At 37.3% G+C, this 18,675-nt stretch overlaps 2 protein-coding genes across 3 annotated transcripts in view; one reads left to right on the top strand and one right to left on the bottom strand.

Moving 5' to 3' along the window:
• Nucleotides 1-18,366, top strand: part of ift140 (intraflagellar transport 140 homolog (Chlamydomonas)) — a 35,142-nt gene extending 16,776 nt beyond the window's left edge. For both annotated transcript variants that reach the window (XM_059535349.1, XM_059535350.1), the window contains 11 exons: nt 13,024-13,201; nt 13,817-14,007; nt 14,741-14,836; nt 14,910-15,042; nt 15,119-15,391; nt 15,481-15,663; nt 15,945-16,151; nt 16,505-16,717; nt 16,942-17,090; nt 17,179-17,320; nt 18,133-18,366. In XM_059535349.1, coding sequence (XP_059391332.1) covers nt 13,024-13,201; nt 13,817-14,007; nt 14,741-14,836; nt 14,910-15,042; nt 15,119-15,391; nt 15,481-15,663; nt 15,945-16,151; nt 16,505-16,717; nt 16,942-17,090; nt 17,179-17,320; nt 18,133-18,318 — 1,951 coding nt within the window. In that variant the 3' untranslated portion in view covers nt 18,319-18,366. The remainder of the gene's footprint in view (nt 1-13,023; nt 13,202-13,816; nt 14,008-14,740; nt 14,837-14,909; nt 15,043-15,118; nt 15,392-15,480; nt 15,664-15,944; nt 16,152-16,504; nt 16,718-16,941; nt 17,091-17,178; nt 17,321-18,132) is intronic.
• LOC132124343 (transmembrane protein 204-like) lies at nt 2,897-11,302 on the bottom strand. The gene is made up of 3 exons (XM_059535345.1): nt 10,540-11,302; nt 8,565-8,720; nt 2,897-3,250 (listed from the first exon to the last, which is right to left on the bottom strand). Exons 1-3 carry the CDS (start codon nt 10,784-10,786, stop codon nt 3,006-3,008), a joined length of 648 nt encoding a protein of 215 aa, XP_059391328.1. The 5' UTR covers nt 10,787-11,302; the 3' UTR covers nt 2,897-3,005.
• Nucleotides 18,367-18,675: the final 309 nt, after the last annotated feature.

Raw genomic sequence — 18,675 nt, forward strand, 5'->3', positions numbered from 1 at the left:
ATCCAGTGAGTCAGTTTAAAAGAAATTTGTACTATTGTAGTGATCAATGCTGATATGTAAAGAGCAGGATCATCATTTGCTGATTACTCAGAAAATGTTATTGATAACTAAAACTATTAAAAATAGTTCATTGAAATTAAGCTGAAATATATATTTTTTTGAAAAACCTGAAATTTAAAATGTATTTTATTTTCAGTTAGTTGCCATGCAACATTTTTATTTTTTTGTTTTGTTATTTAATCTAATATTTATATTTTATTTTATTTCAGCTTCATTCTATTAAAGAAAATGATTTCTAATAGTTTTAGTTTTAATTAGCAGTAACAACACTGTACTGATCATCCAAAAATATAGACCGATTAATGTCCCGGTGAATCACAACAAGTCTAGGTAGGTTTTAAAACAGAAGTTATATTTGGCCTGTGTTTGACTGAGTCACAGTGAGTGAGTGAAACATTCTCTGTGTCCTGGCTGTCTGCGGTCTGGGTGGATGTGGAGGACGTGCGAGATGGCATGATTACCATCTAGCATCCATTCCAGCGAAAAGGGAGGTTTTAAGTCAAGTGATCTTTATCATAAAAATGATTTCCTAGTAATAAATGAGGTAACAGTGAGCTCGGATGTTTGTATTTTATGATTTCAGACGCAAAATGCATTCCCTGTCATATTTCCAAAGAGGATACAGTGATCTAAGGAGACACACACACACACACACACACACACACACTGCCTTCTCCCTGTTAGAATGAAATACTCAGAAGTGGCTTTTGGGAAGGGTGTGTGTTTCATGTTTGTAAAGGGAATTGTAATTGTACTTTGCGTGCTTGTAAGGTTACTGATGTTTTGATGTAGGTGTGTGTAGCAGCTTCCTGAAAGACGGCAGAGTGTATGAGAGCACTAGCGTAGATGACACAGACCTCCATGACTGTACGGGGTGTGTACCGCACGTTCCTGCTGTATTATTTTAGTTCATTTTAGCAACAGATGAAACGGCGAGGAGAGGAGAGGAAAAGAGCTCGAGTTGAGTGATCTATTGATGCTTCTCTTTAACAGAAATGTGACGGATCCCTGTAGGGTTTGTCTATGTCACAGACTGTCGGATATGTTTATATGACCTTTAACCTCTCACTTTTTAAGGTTAGTAATTTTTCTTTGATCAAAGCTGTATTTTCAGCATCATTCCTCCAGTCTTCAGTGTCACATGATCTTCAGAAATCATTCTAATAGGCTGATTTGCTGCTCAAGAAACAGTTCTCACTATTATCACAATTGTGCTGCTTCATATTTTTGTAAAATACATATTTTTCATGATTCTTTGACCATTTTGGGGTGAGCTGTCCCTTATTCATGCCAATAGTTTCTGTGCATGTAGTAAGATTAATTACTCTCATGTTATCATCGCTCAAGTGTCAGTCTGGAATCAGGGGTCACAGTGGAGCATAATGTGTCTTCGTTCATTTCCTGTCATTCAGACTGTCCTTGACTCTCTTCTGTGCTCACCGATCTCTCTCTTTCACACACACACACACACACACACACACACACACACACACACACACACACACACACACACACACACACACACACACACACACACAGAGTCAAACCCAGAAAATCCCCTTTGAGTGTTGAATGGCTTTATGTTTATTTCTTTAATAATATTATACCAGTCCAGCTCAGAGTGAAATGTGACATTTTAATAATATACTTAATATAGCTCTATATTATACTCATAAATGGGTACCACAGGCACAGGTTAGCAAATATTAATGACTAGTGTTTACTGAACTTACATAGTTCCATTCTATCATAAAATGATGATCAGTTTCAGATCATCTCCTTCTGAATTGTTGCAGAATGTCTTCATTGGGCATCTTGTAGATTATATAATATCAGATGAATGCACAGGCATTAGTCACTAACATAATTTTGGTACCAAATGACACGACCTGCACAGAATCTGCTCCTCTAAATTTCTGTCTTGTTGCATTCACATATTCATAGAATGATTATTTTGGATTAATTTGATAATACTTCCAGCTCTGTTTAACACATTTTACCATATTTGACTCTCATATATCTCTCCATAATAAAAACAAAACAATTATAATTATATTTTTCATAAACAAAATGAAGAAATTAAGCAAATGTTCTTTGTATTTAAGCATAATTACCGAAAAATCTACAACTAAAAAAATCTCCATGATTTCTATCTTGTTCCTTTTCATATTGAATTTAATAATAATAATAATAATAAAAACAATTGCACATTTTTATGGAAATTAAGCAATTTTCCCCCCAGAGTTCTCATTACATTATTTCAAGGTTTTAAGTTTTGTATATTTGTTTTACTGTTTTGATTCATGGTTATTTTAATTAACAAAAATAAAAATAAATAAAAAGAAACTCTCTAAAAAGTGTAATGTCATAATGCAAATTATTGCAATGTTTCTAAAAATAGACTTGATTTCTTTATGCAAAACTCACACACACACACACACACACACACACACACACACACACACACACACACAAACTGAATTAAAATAAAATGGAGTAAAATGTGATTTGACATGTTTTTGTCAAATTTTCTAGTTAAAACCTATTCATATTTTTTCCCCTCAATTAGCAGAAAACATGTATAAACAAGCAGATTCCAAGCCGGCCTGTAAAGGACTGTATTCAATTGACCTGGGAACAATATTCAATGCCTAGACTCCTTTTAAAATCTGGAGCTCCATGTTTCATAGAAGTATATCTGATACATGTGCATAAGAATGTGCTTCTACTTTCTCTTAAGTGCAGCTATGAATATAAACATGTCAAGATCCAGCTTGATCTTTCTCTGTCAGTTGTATTCTTCGCAATCCACAGTCCTGCTTCTGTGTTTATCCTTAAACATGAAGTCCAGGAGATCAGTTTCACATGAAATGATAGAAATCCTCTCCATGTGTATTGCGTCCGTCCGTCAGTGTTTTGTCTCAGGTGAGATGTGTCTGTGTGTGTCAGCATGGTGACTCTACGTAGTCATTGTCTAGGCGCGGCCTGAAGGGTGTGGTCAGAGATCGGCTGATGACGATGACCGACGGAGACATGCAGTCATCACGCCGATGCAGAATATTCCAGATTAGCATGGCAGCCGCTAGCGTTGCAAACAGGCAAGCAGCGATGTTAGCATAGCAGGCGTGTGACAGGTGCGTGTAGGGGCCGATCTTGTAGAATGTCACCAGACCGATCACCAGCACAAAACCTGCAGAGAGAGAAGGAGACAGGACTTAGCTTCAGAAGATGGTGCTGAAATTTCTTTAGCCAGTTTAGTGTGTTGGTTCCAAATCTCTCATAATGCTTTATTATCACCATATCTTGGATTCAATGTTTTAGTCCAATATTTGGTCATTAATATAGCTTAACGAGAAGGCTTTTTGTAGGACAGTTATTTTTGAACTCAACAAGTGTAAAAAAAAAAAAAAAAAATTCCCCCCAAAAGTAAAAAAAAAAAAATAATCGAAAAAATAAACATTTTGGGGGGGAATTGATTCTTCAATTCGGAACTTTATATAATATATTTAAAATGTATTTCTTTATTTATTATTGCAGTAAATCATTGTCATTTTAAGAGATACATGCATTTAGAAAATACATTTCATTTCATGCTGTTTTTAATCAGGTTTAAGCATGAATTTTATAGATTGCTAGATTTAGTAATGTGACGCTTTTATAAACTTTTAAAAAAAACATTCATTTTATTTTGCATTTTTTATATCATTAAAATATGTCAATTTAATGTCCCAATATAGAATGAAAAAAAAATCTAATTCTACCTATATATGGCTTTTACTGAATTTAGCCAATTGAAATGTCCAAATTTAAAATCATCTTTTTGCCATAAATTTTAAGGAAGTAATTTATAATTTCTTTTTCTAGTTTTTTGGGGTTTTAGATTGTTGAATTTGCCTAAATTTTTCTTATTTCTGCTTATTTCTAATTACTTTTTAATCTTTTAAAATTTAGACCAGTTTACTTGCCAGCATGAAATCAATACTGACCTCATTTATACTTACAGTATAATGTATGATACTGGTTTAGTTGGGAATAGTTAATCTATGCTCTTTTATATTATTATATAAAAATAGTATTGTTAATTGTTTTTCTATAATAATAGTATTGTTTTAATGGCTATCATGACCAAGCTTTTTAAAGTGTAATATAATTGAGTTTTTCTAAAAAGCTTTATTTTTGGTTGCAATGAAAATGAGAAATAAGAGCAGTATTTGTTAGTTTTAACATCATGTTGTTTTTGAACCCTCCCGAAGCGCTTTCCTGATTCATTGGAATTGAAATTACATTTCTCTAGAAATTTTCTTTGGTTTTTGAAAGCATGCCACATAGCTGACCACTGAGCCTGAAGCCGAAACATTCCTCTAATTCATCACAACCATAATAATAGCTCAATCTTCTTCCCTTTTGACTGATACGAGTTGGTTTTGGCTGGTTTGACTAATAGGAGTAGTACGTCTCCCACTTCCTGTAAAGACTCCGACTCCGAGCACATGTGTTATTAATAACTGCGGCCTGAAAACACAACAGCAGATTCCCAGAAATACAGAACGCAGAGGATGTGAGATGAATTCAGAACAGGAGAGCAACGAAAATGGAAAAAGTTAACAGTATTCAGATCACGTTACACATGCGTGTTTTATTAAGGCAGGAACAAGAGCGGACGAGGCATTCATTCGTTCTGTTTTTATTCTGAATGAAGCTTTTTTTGGCCCAGTGTCATCCTTTTTCCTTCCTTTTCTCCTCTATCCTTCTATTCTTCCTTCCTTCACTCCTTTTCATTCAGTTTCATCTGATGATTCTTGCTCACACACAATTGAACTGGAACATAGTGTACAATAACAGGCTCGATTCAGTTTATCCATTTCTCTCTCTCTCTCTCTGACTTTCTCATGGATTGTTTATCCTTGATTATTTTTGTTTATTGAAAGGTTTTATTTTTAGTGTATTCAAAAAAAAAACCCCTGCTCAGATGTGTAATTGTTTGTATTCTTACAGAAAAACACACATGAAATGCATGACATTTGCAGACCTGATCCAAATTAAATCCATATGTCCTTTGTTCCTTTTTAGAAATGCGTTTCTGTCAGATTCTATTTCATTTTTTAGTAAAATTACACGGGATAGTAAAAACATACAGAGTTCAGTCATGTCTACAGCTGTCTGAATTCACTCTTTTACACTTGAGACTAAATTGCAGCTACAGCCAGACAGATGCAATTGTGTTCAATAAATAATCATATTATTATATTTTTATTTGTTGAAAATCAGTATGGGGAAAAAAAACATTTTATATATATATATATATATAAATATATTTATTTATTCAATTAATCGTAGAAAATTAGTGTATAATAAATACAACGTTATTATTTAAAAAATGTAAATTGCTTATTAAATGTTCGTTAGCCTCATAGTAGGCTGTTTACAGTTGCCAGATAATGTGAATTTGGTTGGGATCATTAATCTAGAATTCAAAATGTTTAGTCAAGTCTGTGTATATTGCCCTTTTTCAAGTGGCTTAATCAGAATTTAGAGCCCAAACTATTCATTATATCTTTTAAAGGGATAATTCTCCCCAAAATTAACATTCTGTCATCACCAATTTGTTGGTAGCAATGACTTTATAGTATGAAAAAAATATCACGTAAGGCAAAGGCAGCAACTGTTTGGTTACCCATATTCTTCAAATGATGTGTTCAGCAGAAGAATAAAACTGAAAAAAAATATTTTTTTGGGTAAACTATATCACTTTAAGCTTTCACTCTCATTAACACACAGTAATCTAGAATGAAAATGAAATTAAATGGCCCAAAAAACTAGCCTTGAGCCATCATCACTGTGTCCGTGAGTGAGATGATGTAAGGTGACTGGGGGAAAGTCCCTGTTCAGTGGTGCCCTTGTGTTAGTGTCTTGTGAGTGCACTTAAACCGTGAGAATATAGTAGGAAAGCCTGATGTACATATGGAGGTTTATAAGGAGTTAATGATTTGCCTGCATCTGATTGGTTTTCACTGTTTACTTCATGGAAGCAGTTTGTGCCTGTTTATAATTAATAGTGCAGTATGAGGAGGACATCATTGTTTGCAGTTTGTCAGACATAGTCTGTCCCTAGAGATTGTGTAAATAGATGCAGTATTGTAGGGACAGTTAATCAGGACACTTGTTTCCTCCATCCATCAAACACACACACACACACACACACACATTGTGGGAGATTCTAGACCCGTCCCGATGAAACATGCTCCTTTGTGGCGTCACATACATCCACTTCTCTTTCTCCCTGATTGCTTTGCGCTTCTTAAAATATCATCAATTCCCGTTGAAGTCGATGTCAAATAACTCTGACACTCATTGGCCCCCTCAGTACTGTCACACCCCCCCTCCCCGTCTTTCCTCTGCGGCTCTGGGTTTGCATAACAGGTAGTTACAGACACTTCCTCGTCCTGAGCAGGGATATCCTGGCGCCTGACTGTCGCTCTCTGGAGCTGCCGCTGGTGCTCTGGACCCCCGTTAGCTAAATATAACTATTGTCACACTTAAAACGACGCACACATTGTGCACTATTAGCTGGACTGATATACTTCACTTGTGACAGAACACCATCGTAGTGCAAGCACAGCCATGGATGGCTTTGATGAAACTGAAAAGCACTTTTTATAAAACGACTGTCTAAAGCTCATAAACGTACACAGGAAATGATCGGGGTGTCTATAAAAAATGACCTGAGGTTAAGAAAACAACTGCTGTGATCAGAGTGAATGAATAACATTTGAGTGGATTCTATGACACTGCTAAGGTGTTTTAGGGAATTCTTATGGTCCTGTGGGCAATTGAAAGTGGTAGCTAGGGCTTTGTTAGGGTTTTCTAAGGATGAGGTTGCTGGGGGTTCTGAGTGGATGCTAGGTGGCTGTTAGGGTGTTTTAGGTCATCGTTATGGCGTCTGGTTACTAGGGTTTTGCGAAGGTTTTTTTTATTTTTTTTTTACTCGCACACCAGACAAGAAACACTGCGCACGCATCGCGTCCCTTCTAGAACAATTCGTACAAAAGTACGACAGTTGCTAGGGTGTTGCTAGGATGTTCTGGGTAGTTCTATAATAACTACCATCATCAGTTTGCAGATTATTACCTACAACACCCATACACTCACGCCAGCTGTCCATTCGCTAGTAGTCCATCAACGAGCATCTGTTTAAAGGTCCCATGATGTAGACTATTGTCTTTTTTTGTTTCTTGTTTTTGTTTTATGTTTCCTGATGTGTACTTATATTGTTAGTATGATTTTTACGCTTAAAATGTTGAAATAAAAGGCATTTTATATCCTGATTTTAGTCCTCTGGCTTGAGTGCTTTGTTTGAAGGGGCGTGTCTGCTGTGAGGCAACTGTTGTGATTGGCTGACATCTTTGCATTCGAAATGCCTATTACATGTGGAACCCCTCTCTAATACTTCAAAAAGAAATTACTTTTTTTTTTACTATTACAGCTGTCGAGATTAACAAATTGTGGACGTGTTGATTATAGCATTATTTTTTAGATCTTTTCTCATAATTAAAGGCTGCAGTGATGAGCATTGAGTAGACCGAGTCTGTTTATTGCGTGAATGCAGTGATCTCATCATTGCTACGCGTTTTCTCTCATAAAATGCTTTCAGCACAACTAACAACAAACACAATATCGACATGAATATAGTAAGAGCTTCGTTGTGCAGCATAACAGCATCATTGATTATAACGGCGGTTTGGGCAAGTGTGCAGATATACTCACGATGTGTGATTGACATCTTTGAACAAATATAAAGGGAGATTTCTTTGATCTCTCTCTGTAGTTAAATCACAATTTAAATAACAGATTTGTTTCATGCTACTAAGAGAAACAATGTGAAGTTGATCGTTTAGTCACTGACTTATTTACTGACAGTATTAAACAATTTAGAAAGAAAGGGCTTGGTTTACACCTATCAATTTCTAGCCACTGAAGGGCCATAGACAGGCTAAGGGAACTCATATTAATGTTATAAAACCTCATAAAGTGAAATTTTCATGTCATGGGACCTTTAAGCATGCAAGTTAGCGTTTAAACATCTATGCAGATACTATAAGTATGCAGAAATCATGCACAATAAAACAAGATAACATCACAGCCAGCACACTTTCATGGGACATCAACAGTGAGTTTTAAAGAGATGGGAGCTGATTTAATTTGTGAACGGGCCTCTGGCCAGGACTCTGTTGTTTCCTGTTGAATTGTGTAGCTTCAGGCCTCTGTGCTTTGTTGACTTTTGTTCTGTTATAGATCCTCAAAGCTCCATCTTTCCTTTCCCAAAATGCAGAACAACAAACACGGGACAATAGAAACCGTATCTCTGTGAACAGACGGCTTGATATTGAAGAATTAATTTGTTGTTTGAATATAGGTGTGTGGCATTTGTGTCAGTCTTATTGAAGCTCCTCAAAAGGGACTGTTAGTGTTTGTTAGCGACTGTAGAAGCGGGTTTAAACACTCACTGGCTAACTGGAACAGGGCAGCGATGGCTTCCTCCCACCACTGAGAATCCTGGGTAATGTGGGTTATCTCCAGTAACCCAAACAGGAAGATTAGCTGACCCACGGTCAGAGCCACCGTAGCCATCAGGTTACATGCCCGCATCATGTCAAACTGAACTGCAATCAGAACAACAGAAGTAACTCTTAAATGGTTTTTGTAAATGATTCAATGACTTATTTAAATCACATATGCATGTACGAGCAGAGGAGTGTGTGTGTGTGCGTGAGTGTTTGTAGGTAGAGGATCTGAATCATTGTGAGGAAGATCCAGCTGCAGATGTCCATAAGACACAGCTGTGCCAATGTGGGTGTCACTTCCTGAAAGACAATCCTTCACTGTGTCTATCCGTTTCCCATTTCTAAATCAGGATAGATGGATAGACGTGCCATGCTGCATGATCTCTGCTTACTTGTTCTTCCAGTGATAGTTGCCATCGTTTAATACTAGCCTGACATTAAAGGGATTCTCTACCCCAAAATAAAATTTCCCTTTCCCCCATGTCGTTTCAAACCCATAAAAGCTTTGTTTGTCTTCGTAACACAGTTTAAGATATTTTGGATGAAAACCAGGAGGCTTGTGACCATCCCATAGACTGCCAAGTAAATAACAGTGTCCAGGTCCAAAAAAGTATGAAAAGCATCGTCAGAATAGTCCACCTGCCATCAGTGGTTCAACTGTAATATTATGAAGCGACGAGAATAATTTTTGTACATGAAGAAAACAAAAATAATGACTTTATTCAACAGTTCCTCTCCTCTGTATCTCTCCACATAAAAACAGAAACAGAGGAGATGAATTGTTGAATAAAGTTGTAATTTTGTTTTCTTCCCATACATAAAATACTCACGTCGCTTCATAACGTTACAGTTGAACCACTGATGGCAGGTGGACTATTCTGACGATGTCTTTCATACTTTTCTGAACCTTGACACTGTTATTTACTTGGCAGTCTATTGGACAGCCACAAGCCTCCCGGTTTTCATTCAAAATATCTTAAATTGTGTTCCGAAGATGAATGAAGCTTTTACCGGTTTTGAATGACATGGTGATTAATGACACAAATTTCATTTCAACCTTTTAAATTGATGCCAAATTAAATCAAATGAGCTCTAGATGTCTGGAACTCGCATTTAAAGAAAAAAATAATTCTATAAAATTTTGTGACCAATTCATGTGGAAGCGGTTCATTAAAAGTTGGTAAAAACATTACATTTATTTTTTCTTCTTTTATTTTCCTGAGTAATCACAGGCTCCTGCAGTGACTTTATTTATTTATTTATTTATTATATTTTTATAATAATATTATAATATATATTACATTTATAAAATTGAATATTTATTAGTAAATTTATTTATTTATAAACTATACATTTTTTATGTATTATTTTTTATTCATTTAATTCAAAATGTATTATGGGGGAGGGGTTAATGCTTCAAAAAAGATTTTCTGTATTCTGTTTTATTGAAAGTAACCTTATATGAAACATTATATTAGGAAATCCTTTGTTGGTGTGCACTGAAATATATATATTTACAATACATAATTATAAAAATATGATTATTAGAGTTTAATGACATTTCAAGTATTCCAGTGTAATCACAAATTATCTACTAAACTTTATGTACTTGTTAGTCACATTTTAAGTTTTTTAAACTTCATAAAATAACTTTCGGCCTTGGGTATTATGCTTACAAAATCACTCTTAGCACTGAAATTATAAATATAAATAAATTAAATATATTTTATATATTATAATATATTTTATAAAATATATTTTTGAACGAATTACCTAATGATCCCATTAAATTGACAATATATTAATATAATAATATTAAAATGTTATCTTTTTCTGTTACATTCAGTAATATAAAGGGTATCAGAGCATTAAAATGTCTCTATTCTCTCACACTCAGTTGTATGATGAAGAGACTCACGTTTGACAGTGCTGCGTGACTCCTGATACCCTGCGAGCTCCGACCCCCAGCTGAGTCTCTGGCAGACTGTGGGCTCGTGAGTGTGTGTGTCCTCGTGCGTACACACTCTCCAGAGCCCCACGCTCCGCCGCCGTCCGTCCTCCAGCGCCTGCAGCACCCAGTTGGAGCTGAACGTCGCCACGTTGTTAAGCACCAGAGACAGCAGGGCCACCGCCGCCGCCACTGCCACCAGCCTGCGCGCGGCCATACACCCGCTAAAACGTCCACTGGTACACGATGAACGGTGTGAGAGGTTAGCTAGAGGACATCGCCACTCATTCTTTCTGTCTTGAGGGTCGTTGGGGTGATGGGAGTCTCTAACCCTCTTCCTCGAAGTCGGGGGTCACTGCTTCTCGTAAGGCTTGTTGCGGGACCTCCAAGGCCATCACATAAACACACACGCTTTCGTTAAATCGCTCCGTTCTTCTGCGGCTCTGCTCGTCCCTTCCTCCTCTTGTCTCCTCCAGATGTGCGCTGGGTGTTTTTTTTCTCCTCGTCTCCCTGCTGAGGAATGTCTGCGTGATGCAGTCTCGTGTGTTTCTCGTTCTTTCCCACACTCGTTTATCTCTGATTACTCAGTTTCCCATGTCCATGTGCACGCATGTGTGTGCTTTATCCCAGAAAAGCTCAGAAGGACTGGGATGAGAGGGCAGCAGAGCTTGGGAATAAGTTCACTCTCTCTCTCGCTCTCTCTCGGTCGGTGACAAACACGTTACTCCAGCTACAGGATGTGTTTCCTGGAAGGAAAGCAGACCGAACAGAATGCAACACCCGTCCTCTTTCTCTCTTTGACTTAGTGAACTGGTTATTAATGGAGCAGGAGATTGTCATATATATAAAGGTTATTTACATCCATGGAACTTCCATGGAATTTTTCCATTCTTCACAGTCTTATATTTCCAAAATACAATTTTCACAGCGATGCCATAAGAACCATTTTTGGTTCCCCAAAGAACCTTCCAGTGAACATTCTTAAAATAATTTTATTTTGCTTATTTATTAATGTGAAGAACATCTTTCCACTATAAATAATCTTTTATAAAAGGAATTGTTCTATGGAGATTAACGGTTCCTCATGCAACCATCGATGCCAGTAAATAACCTTTATTTTAAAGAAAGCTCTTTTTTTGGAATCTTTGTTTAAAGTGTCCTTCAGACTAAGAAAAATGGTTCTTTTTAAGAATTGTCCACTGAAAGGTTCTTTGAGGAATTCAAAGGTTTTTCTACAGCATCACTGCGAAATATACCTTTATGAACCTTTATTTTTAAGAACGTTATAGAGTGTTTGTACTCCAGACATAAATGATTCCTCAGATCATGTATCTTGTCGAGGAGTGTTGTGCCATAAAACAAGTGACAAAATCCTGCACATTGAAGGAGCCTAGAGACTAGAAGATCATAGGGACCTTAGCGTTTTTTGAATTGCAGCCACCCAGAGCAATGTAAAAATGTACTTTATTATCCAAAAAACTGGAAATCATAATTCATTCTGGTTGGATTTGCTTCTCTTTCTACTTTTCTGTTGTTTCTTTTCCAGTTCTGGGCCCCAAAAGATTGAGGGAATTTCCTGTTGCTTAGCTCTAATAAACAGCCCACATCTGTATCTACGAAAATCCTCACCGAGCGAAAAAATGAAAGGGGGGGATTTTGGATAAATAAAGACCAGATGGCAGTGGATGAAAAAGGAGGGAGGGCACAAAGGGCCAAGCGAGTGGGAGAGAGGGAATGTGGGCGAGAGAGTGTTTGGTGTTGATGGGGTCATTCCATGCATAGCTGGGAAGATTTGCTTATGAGATGGAACGAAGAGAGAAACAGCAGAAACATTCCGAGAGCAGCTGCTAAGAGTTTCCACAAATATCATCTTTAAAACATCCTCTCACCCTTTAAAGACAGATTTGTTACTTTGTTATGTTTCTATACATGTATCCACACTTTAAAAAGTTTACAAATTGAACCTTATTGTAACGTTTTACCAAGAATTCCTAGAAAGTCATACTCATTTCCATTGTGAATATACATCTTTATTGTTATGCTATTGCTATGATTGTTAGTTTATGTAGAGTAAGTATTGCTAGTAAGCCATAACAATGTCTGAATCATGAGATAATGGATCTCGCTGAGTTTACAAATTGGAGTGAACCCTTGCATCTGAATCTTGTTTAGGAATCGCAAAAGATTAGAAAAGTCATGGACGTTTGTAAATCAAAAAGTGTGGCAGCACTCTCTAGTGAAAAGCTTTTATATACTATACCAAAGAACCATATAGCGGCAGAAATGGCTATTGAGAAGGTGTTTGCTAAATCAAAGAGCTAATGAAGAACCTTTAAGTTCCAAAAACTTTCTTCATTCAAGTTTTTCTTTCTTGTCTTCTCTGAGACATCTTTGACTTTTGAAGTGAACTGAATCTTTTGTCTGTTGTGTGTATGTGTGTATCCGCATCTCCAGTGAGGCAGTGTGGGAGAACATGGCACGGATGTGTGTGAAGAGTCGTCGTCTGGACGTGGCACGTGTGTGTCTGGGGAACATGGGTAATGCACGGGCCGCTCGTGCACTCAGGGAAGCCGAAAAAGAGCTGGAGGTGGAGGCACAGGTGGCTGTACTGGCTACACAGCTGGGCATGCTGGTAAGACATATGAACACTTTCCTAAAGATCCACAAAATCACCCCTTATGATATAAACCATTGATGTATGGTTTATAAGCATCAGACAATATTTGGCCGAGATGCAACTATTTGAAAATCTGGAATCTGAGGGTGCAAAAAAAATCTAAATTCTGAGAAAATCACCTTTAAAGTTGTCCAAATGAATTCTTAGCAATGCTTATTACTAATCAAAAATTCAGTTTTGATATATTTACAGTAGGAAATTTACAAAATATCTTCATGGAACATCATCTTTACTTAATATCCTACTGATTTTTGGCATAAAAGACAAATCTATCATTTTGACCCATACATTGTTTTTTTGGCTGTTGCTACAAATACTGTATACCCCAGAGACTTAAGACTGGTTTTGTGCTCCAGGGTCACATATATATGTCTCACTCGATCGTGGAAGCTGAATACATTGCGAATGACGTTTGCTGTCGTGTTTAAAGCACACTAGCAGAAACACAGCGTTGTCTAAATAAACCTAGAGCACTTGGAGCCTCTCTGTCTCATTCAGTACAATAACGAGAACTAAACATTTGGATTTAAACGTTTGGGCTTATCGCTTCATCTCGCTCTTTTTTCGCAGGAGGATGCAGAGCGTTTGTATAAGTCATGCAGGAGGTTTGATTTATTGAATAAGTTTTATCAGGCGGCAGGGCAGTGGCAGCAGGCGGTGGAGACGGCAGAAACACACGACCGCATTCACCTCCGAACCACTTACTACAGCTACGCCAAACACCTGGAGGCCATGGGAGACAAGAACCTAGCGCTGGTGTAGTGAGTGTCACGTTCACATACAATCACTGCTGTCATACACATCCAGCAAATATCCTTATCATTTTCATTCAATATATTATTATATTCTTTCTACATTTTTTTCTTAGTTTATTATAGTATTGACACTATTGCTCAAGTTTGGGGTTGTCACATTTTTTAAATGTTTTTGCTCACCAAGGCTGCATTTATTTGGTCAAAAATACCGAAAAAATTTTTTATATTGGGATACATTGTAAAATAACTGTTTTCTATTTTTATGTATATTAAAATGTAATTTATTCCTGTGATTAGAGCTGTATTTTCAGCATCATTTGTTGATGAATAGAATGTTCAAAAGAATTCTAATATTTTTTTTGTTACATTTAATATATTTTATTGTCCTATTTTATCAATTTAGTACATCCTTACTGAATAAACTTATGTTTATTTAAGAAAAAAACAAAACTAATTTATCACTACCAATCAGATGTTTGGAATAAATTAAGATGTTTTTAAATCAAATTAGATCGATTTCTAAAGGGATCATGTAACACTGAAGACTGGAATAATGATGCTGCTTTGGATCACAGGAATAAATTACATCTTAAAATATATTACATTTTTAATTCTAATAATAGTTCACAATATTTTTCATTATATTTTTAATTGAATAAACACATCCTTGGTGAGCATAAAGCAAAAGTAAAAAAGTCTGTGTATGTATATATAACCTCTTTCCTGACTCGTTCTGTAGTTTTGAGAAGTCAGACACACATCGGTTTGAAGTGCCCAGAATGCTGATGGAGGACAATCTTTCACTGGAGATCTACATCAATAAGATGAAGGACAAGTGAGTTTGAGTTTTCATTGATTCATGTTTCCGGTCCTTGATATCCTCTGATGTCTGGTGTGTGATTGGACAGGAATCTGTATAAGTGGTGGGGTCACTATCTAGAGAGCCAGTCAGACATGGAGGCTGCGCTGCATTACTACGACCTCGCTCAGGACTATCTGTCTCAAGTGCGCGTGTACTGTTATCTAGGAAACATTCAAAAGGTATGTTGCCTGAAGTTTCCTTTGTGTCTGAAATTAAATCAGCCGAATGCCTCACAATGATCTGTATATTTGACAGGCGAGTGAGATAGCCAATGAGACGGGCAACAGAGCAGCGTCTTATCACGTTGCACGCCAGTATGAGGGACAGGATGAGATCAGCCAATCGGTGCACTTCTACACACGAGCGCAAGCCTATAACAACGCCATACGACTGTGTAAAGAGAATAACCTGGATGAGCAGCTCATGAATCTGGCGCTGCTTAGCAATCCAGAGGACATGATGGACACAGCCATGTATTATGAAGAGAAAGGAACACACATGGACCGAGCTGTTATGCTTTATCATAAGGTACACCCAAACAAGGAGATGCACCTTTGAACTTCACCACTAGGTGGTGCTGATCACTAATGGATGACGTCTCCATCCCTCCTTTCCAGGCAGGTCATGTGTCCAAGGCTTTAGAGCTAGCTTTTGCCACAGAGCAGTTTGGAGCGCTGCAGCTGATCGCAGAGGACCTGAATGAAAACAGTGACCCTGCCTTACTAGCACGCTGCTCTGATTTCTTCATAAAGCACGCTCAGTACCAGAAAGCTGTGCAACTGCTGGTGGCTGCCAAAAAGGTGAACGCACCATTCAGCCAATCGTTTAGTATTCATAACCGAACAAAAAGCCATTCACACCAAGAACACTAACTATAACTCATTTTATTATAGTTCTCACACAACAATCATTCATCAGCTAGAAAATTGTTTCAGCACCATTGTTCATTCTCTTTCATCATTGTTATAGTTGTCGACTTTCCTATTTTCAAAACTTATCGCAGTTATTGTCCCCTAATAGTAGAATTCTATAAGAATCACAACAGTGTTTTTTAACTATGCATATGGATTTGTGTTTGTAGTACCATGAGGCGCTCCAGTTGTGTTTGGACCAGAGTTTGACCATCACAGAAGATCTGGCCGAAAGCCTGACGGTGCCAAAAGACTCGTCCCATCTGTCTGAAGCCGGCCGGAAGGAGCTGCTGGAGAAAATCGCAGACTGCTGCATGCGGCAGGGCAACTATCACTTAGCCACTAAGAAATACACACAAGCTGGAAACAAGATCAAGGTTTGCCCTGTGCACAAATCAATCAGTGACCTGAGAAAATCAAACAGCTTGCATTTTGCTCTTACAGAAAGATTTCATGACATCTTATGGCATAATGTAAGCTAAAATTCTAATAAATAACGAATAAAAATAATACAAATCAAACGGGAGTAGTTTATCAGTAATCCTAAAAAATAACACTGCTAAAAAATCAACACATAGTAAGAGGTGGTTATAAAAACTGTAAGGGAAGCGAAACAAGTCATAGGAAAGAGGAGAAATAAGATTATTTATAGTATTATATCTTCACTCTCACCAGCCTCTTCAGAAAGAAAAGATATCAAGCTTTTCTTTTCTGTTCCGATCTTTGACAGGCGATGCGAGCGCTGTTGAAATCCGGGGATACAGAGAAAATAGTGTTTTTCGCAGGCGTTTCCAGACAGAAGGAAATTTACGTAATGGCAGCCAACTACCTGCAGTCACTGGACTGGAGGAACGACCCGGAGATCATGAAGAACATCATCAGCTTCTACACAAAAGGACGAGCTCTTGATCTGCTCGCCGGCTTCTATGAAGCCTGTGCTGAGGTACTGAGAGCGTGTGTCCATGCACTAATCATTATCTTACAGTCTTAAAAATACATTTATTGGCATTAGTGGTTCCAATCACTCCCAGTCTTTATAGTGAAACAAAAGGTTCTTTAAACTATCAAAATGTTCACAATAAAAGAAATTGTTCTTTTGAGAACTCTTCACTGAAAGATTTTTCTAAGGCACTGCTGTGAAAACGTTATTTTTGTGTATGTGCACAGGTGGAAATTGATGATTTTCAGAATTATGAGAAGGCATATGGCGCTCTTACGGAGGCCTGCAAGTGTCTGACTAAAGCAAAGGCTGACAGCAAACTCCTCATGCTGACACACAGACTCAACCTTGTCAAGAGATTCATTCAGGCACGAAGGTACTGATGAAATATGCAGAATATGATTTGTGCATTCTGTAAACACCTATGCATGCATTCATTAATGTATTTGTGTGTGTGTGTCTAGGATGCATGAGGAGGATCCAGTGGAAGCGGTGCGTGTGTGTGAGTCTTTGCTGGATGAGAAGGAACTGGACCCTGCGGTGCGTGTTGGAGATGTGTATGGGTTCCTGGTGGAGCACTACTGCAATCATGGTAACTTCCAGCAGGTATGTTGCTTTTAGAAAGCTTTCACACTGGACACATTTGCTCCGGTCTGAATCCAAATGCGATTGTTCCCGGAGCTCCCGCAACTTTAGTTTCAAACTTAATTGATTCAGCCCAATATATAAATTGAGAATGATTGACAACACAACCAGATCAGTGTGAAGCTTAAAACTATGGATGCACCAATGCCACTTTTTTCCAGGACGGGTACGATACCATTACTTTTAGTAAATGCAGAGAGATTACTAATGCTTTGTATATTCATTGCATTTGCAAGTTTTTTAATATTGTGTAGAGAAACCAAAAGAATATGAATCATATTAAATGGTTTAGATGTTTACTTTAGTCATCATCACACTTGATTATACCTGTTTAAATGCATTGCACAAGCTGTTAATTTCACTGTTTATTTTATTGCTGTACATTAATCCTGTAATAATGCAGTAGTGGGTCTAAATGTCTGAATTTCTTACATGAACCAATCTGTTATCAGTAAAATGCCAGTGTGAAAACTCTTTGAGTGTTTAATAGAAACCATAGCCATGTTATACTCTCAATGCCCTCATGTCATTCAAATCCTTCTCAATGCTTTTATTTATATAGAAAACAAAAGGAGTTTGAAGACTCTTTATGCAGATCTAAAAACCTACATTTCAGTCTGTTCCTCGTTGAATGGACCCAAGTATTCAAAAAAGTTGTACAGCATAACAGATCTTTTTTTGGAATGACATAAAGGTCAATGCATGGCAAACTATTCCTTTAACATCTGTTTCCAGTTATATTTTGATTGATTTTGTTTTTGTATGTGTATTAGGCTTGGAGTAAAATCGAGGAATTGAGATCAACGCGTCCCAACATAAACTTGAGCTTGTATGTGAGTCAGACCAGTCTGGAGGCTCTACAGAACGCTGCTGGAGTGCGTCTGGTCTACAGAGACACAGACACCCATGCTGCCGAGGATGAGGAAGAGGTGGAGGAAGATGAGAACATCAATCATTAAGAGAACAATCTGCTGAGGAGGTGGTCTTCGAAATAACAAGAGAAAATCACATACGTTTTCAATGCACACAAAACCGCACACGACTAGCCAACAGAATTCTGCCTGCCTGAGTACTGGTTATTTTTCAAATGTGCCATATTTCTATGGGACTGCCGGTCTAGTAAATGAGGCGTCTTTGATAGTTGTGTGATTTTGTTAAAGCCACTTTGCAGGTTGCCTTAAGTAGATTAGTTTGTGTGCGTGGCCTTTTGAACAAGAATGCCACTGGACCACTATATTGAAGTCATTTTGTACAAATTACTAATTATTTAATGGCCAGACTTGTCCTGCTCTCTTTTTATCACATATCTTATACAT

The sequence above is a fragment of the Carassius carassius genome, chromosome 42, assembly GCF_963082965.1.
Source record: "Carassius carassius chromosome 42, fCarCar2.1, whole genome shotgun sequence".
Lineage (NCBI taxonomy): Eukaryota > Metazoa > Chordata > Actinopteri > Cypriniformes > Cyprinidae > Carassius > Carassius carassius.

Excerpts from the sequence above, each read along its gene's own strand:
- LOC132124343 (XM_059535345.1), bottom strand. The coding sequence starts at position 10,786 with ATGGCCGCGCGCAGGCTGGTGGCAGTGGCGGCGGCGGTGGCCCTGCTG. Across the intron at positions 8,721-10,539 it reads GTCACGCAGCACTGTCAAAC|TTCAGTTTGACATGATGCGG; the intron begins GTGAGTCTCTTC and ends TTCTGATTGCAG. Across the intron at positions 3,251-8,564 it reads TGCCCTGTTCCAGTTAGCCA|GTTTTGTGCTGGTGATCGGT; the intron begins GTGAGTGTTTAA and ends CTCTCTCTGCAG.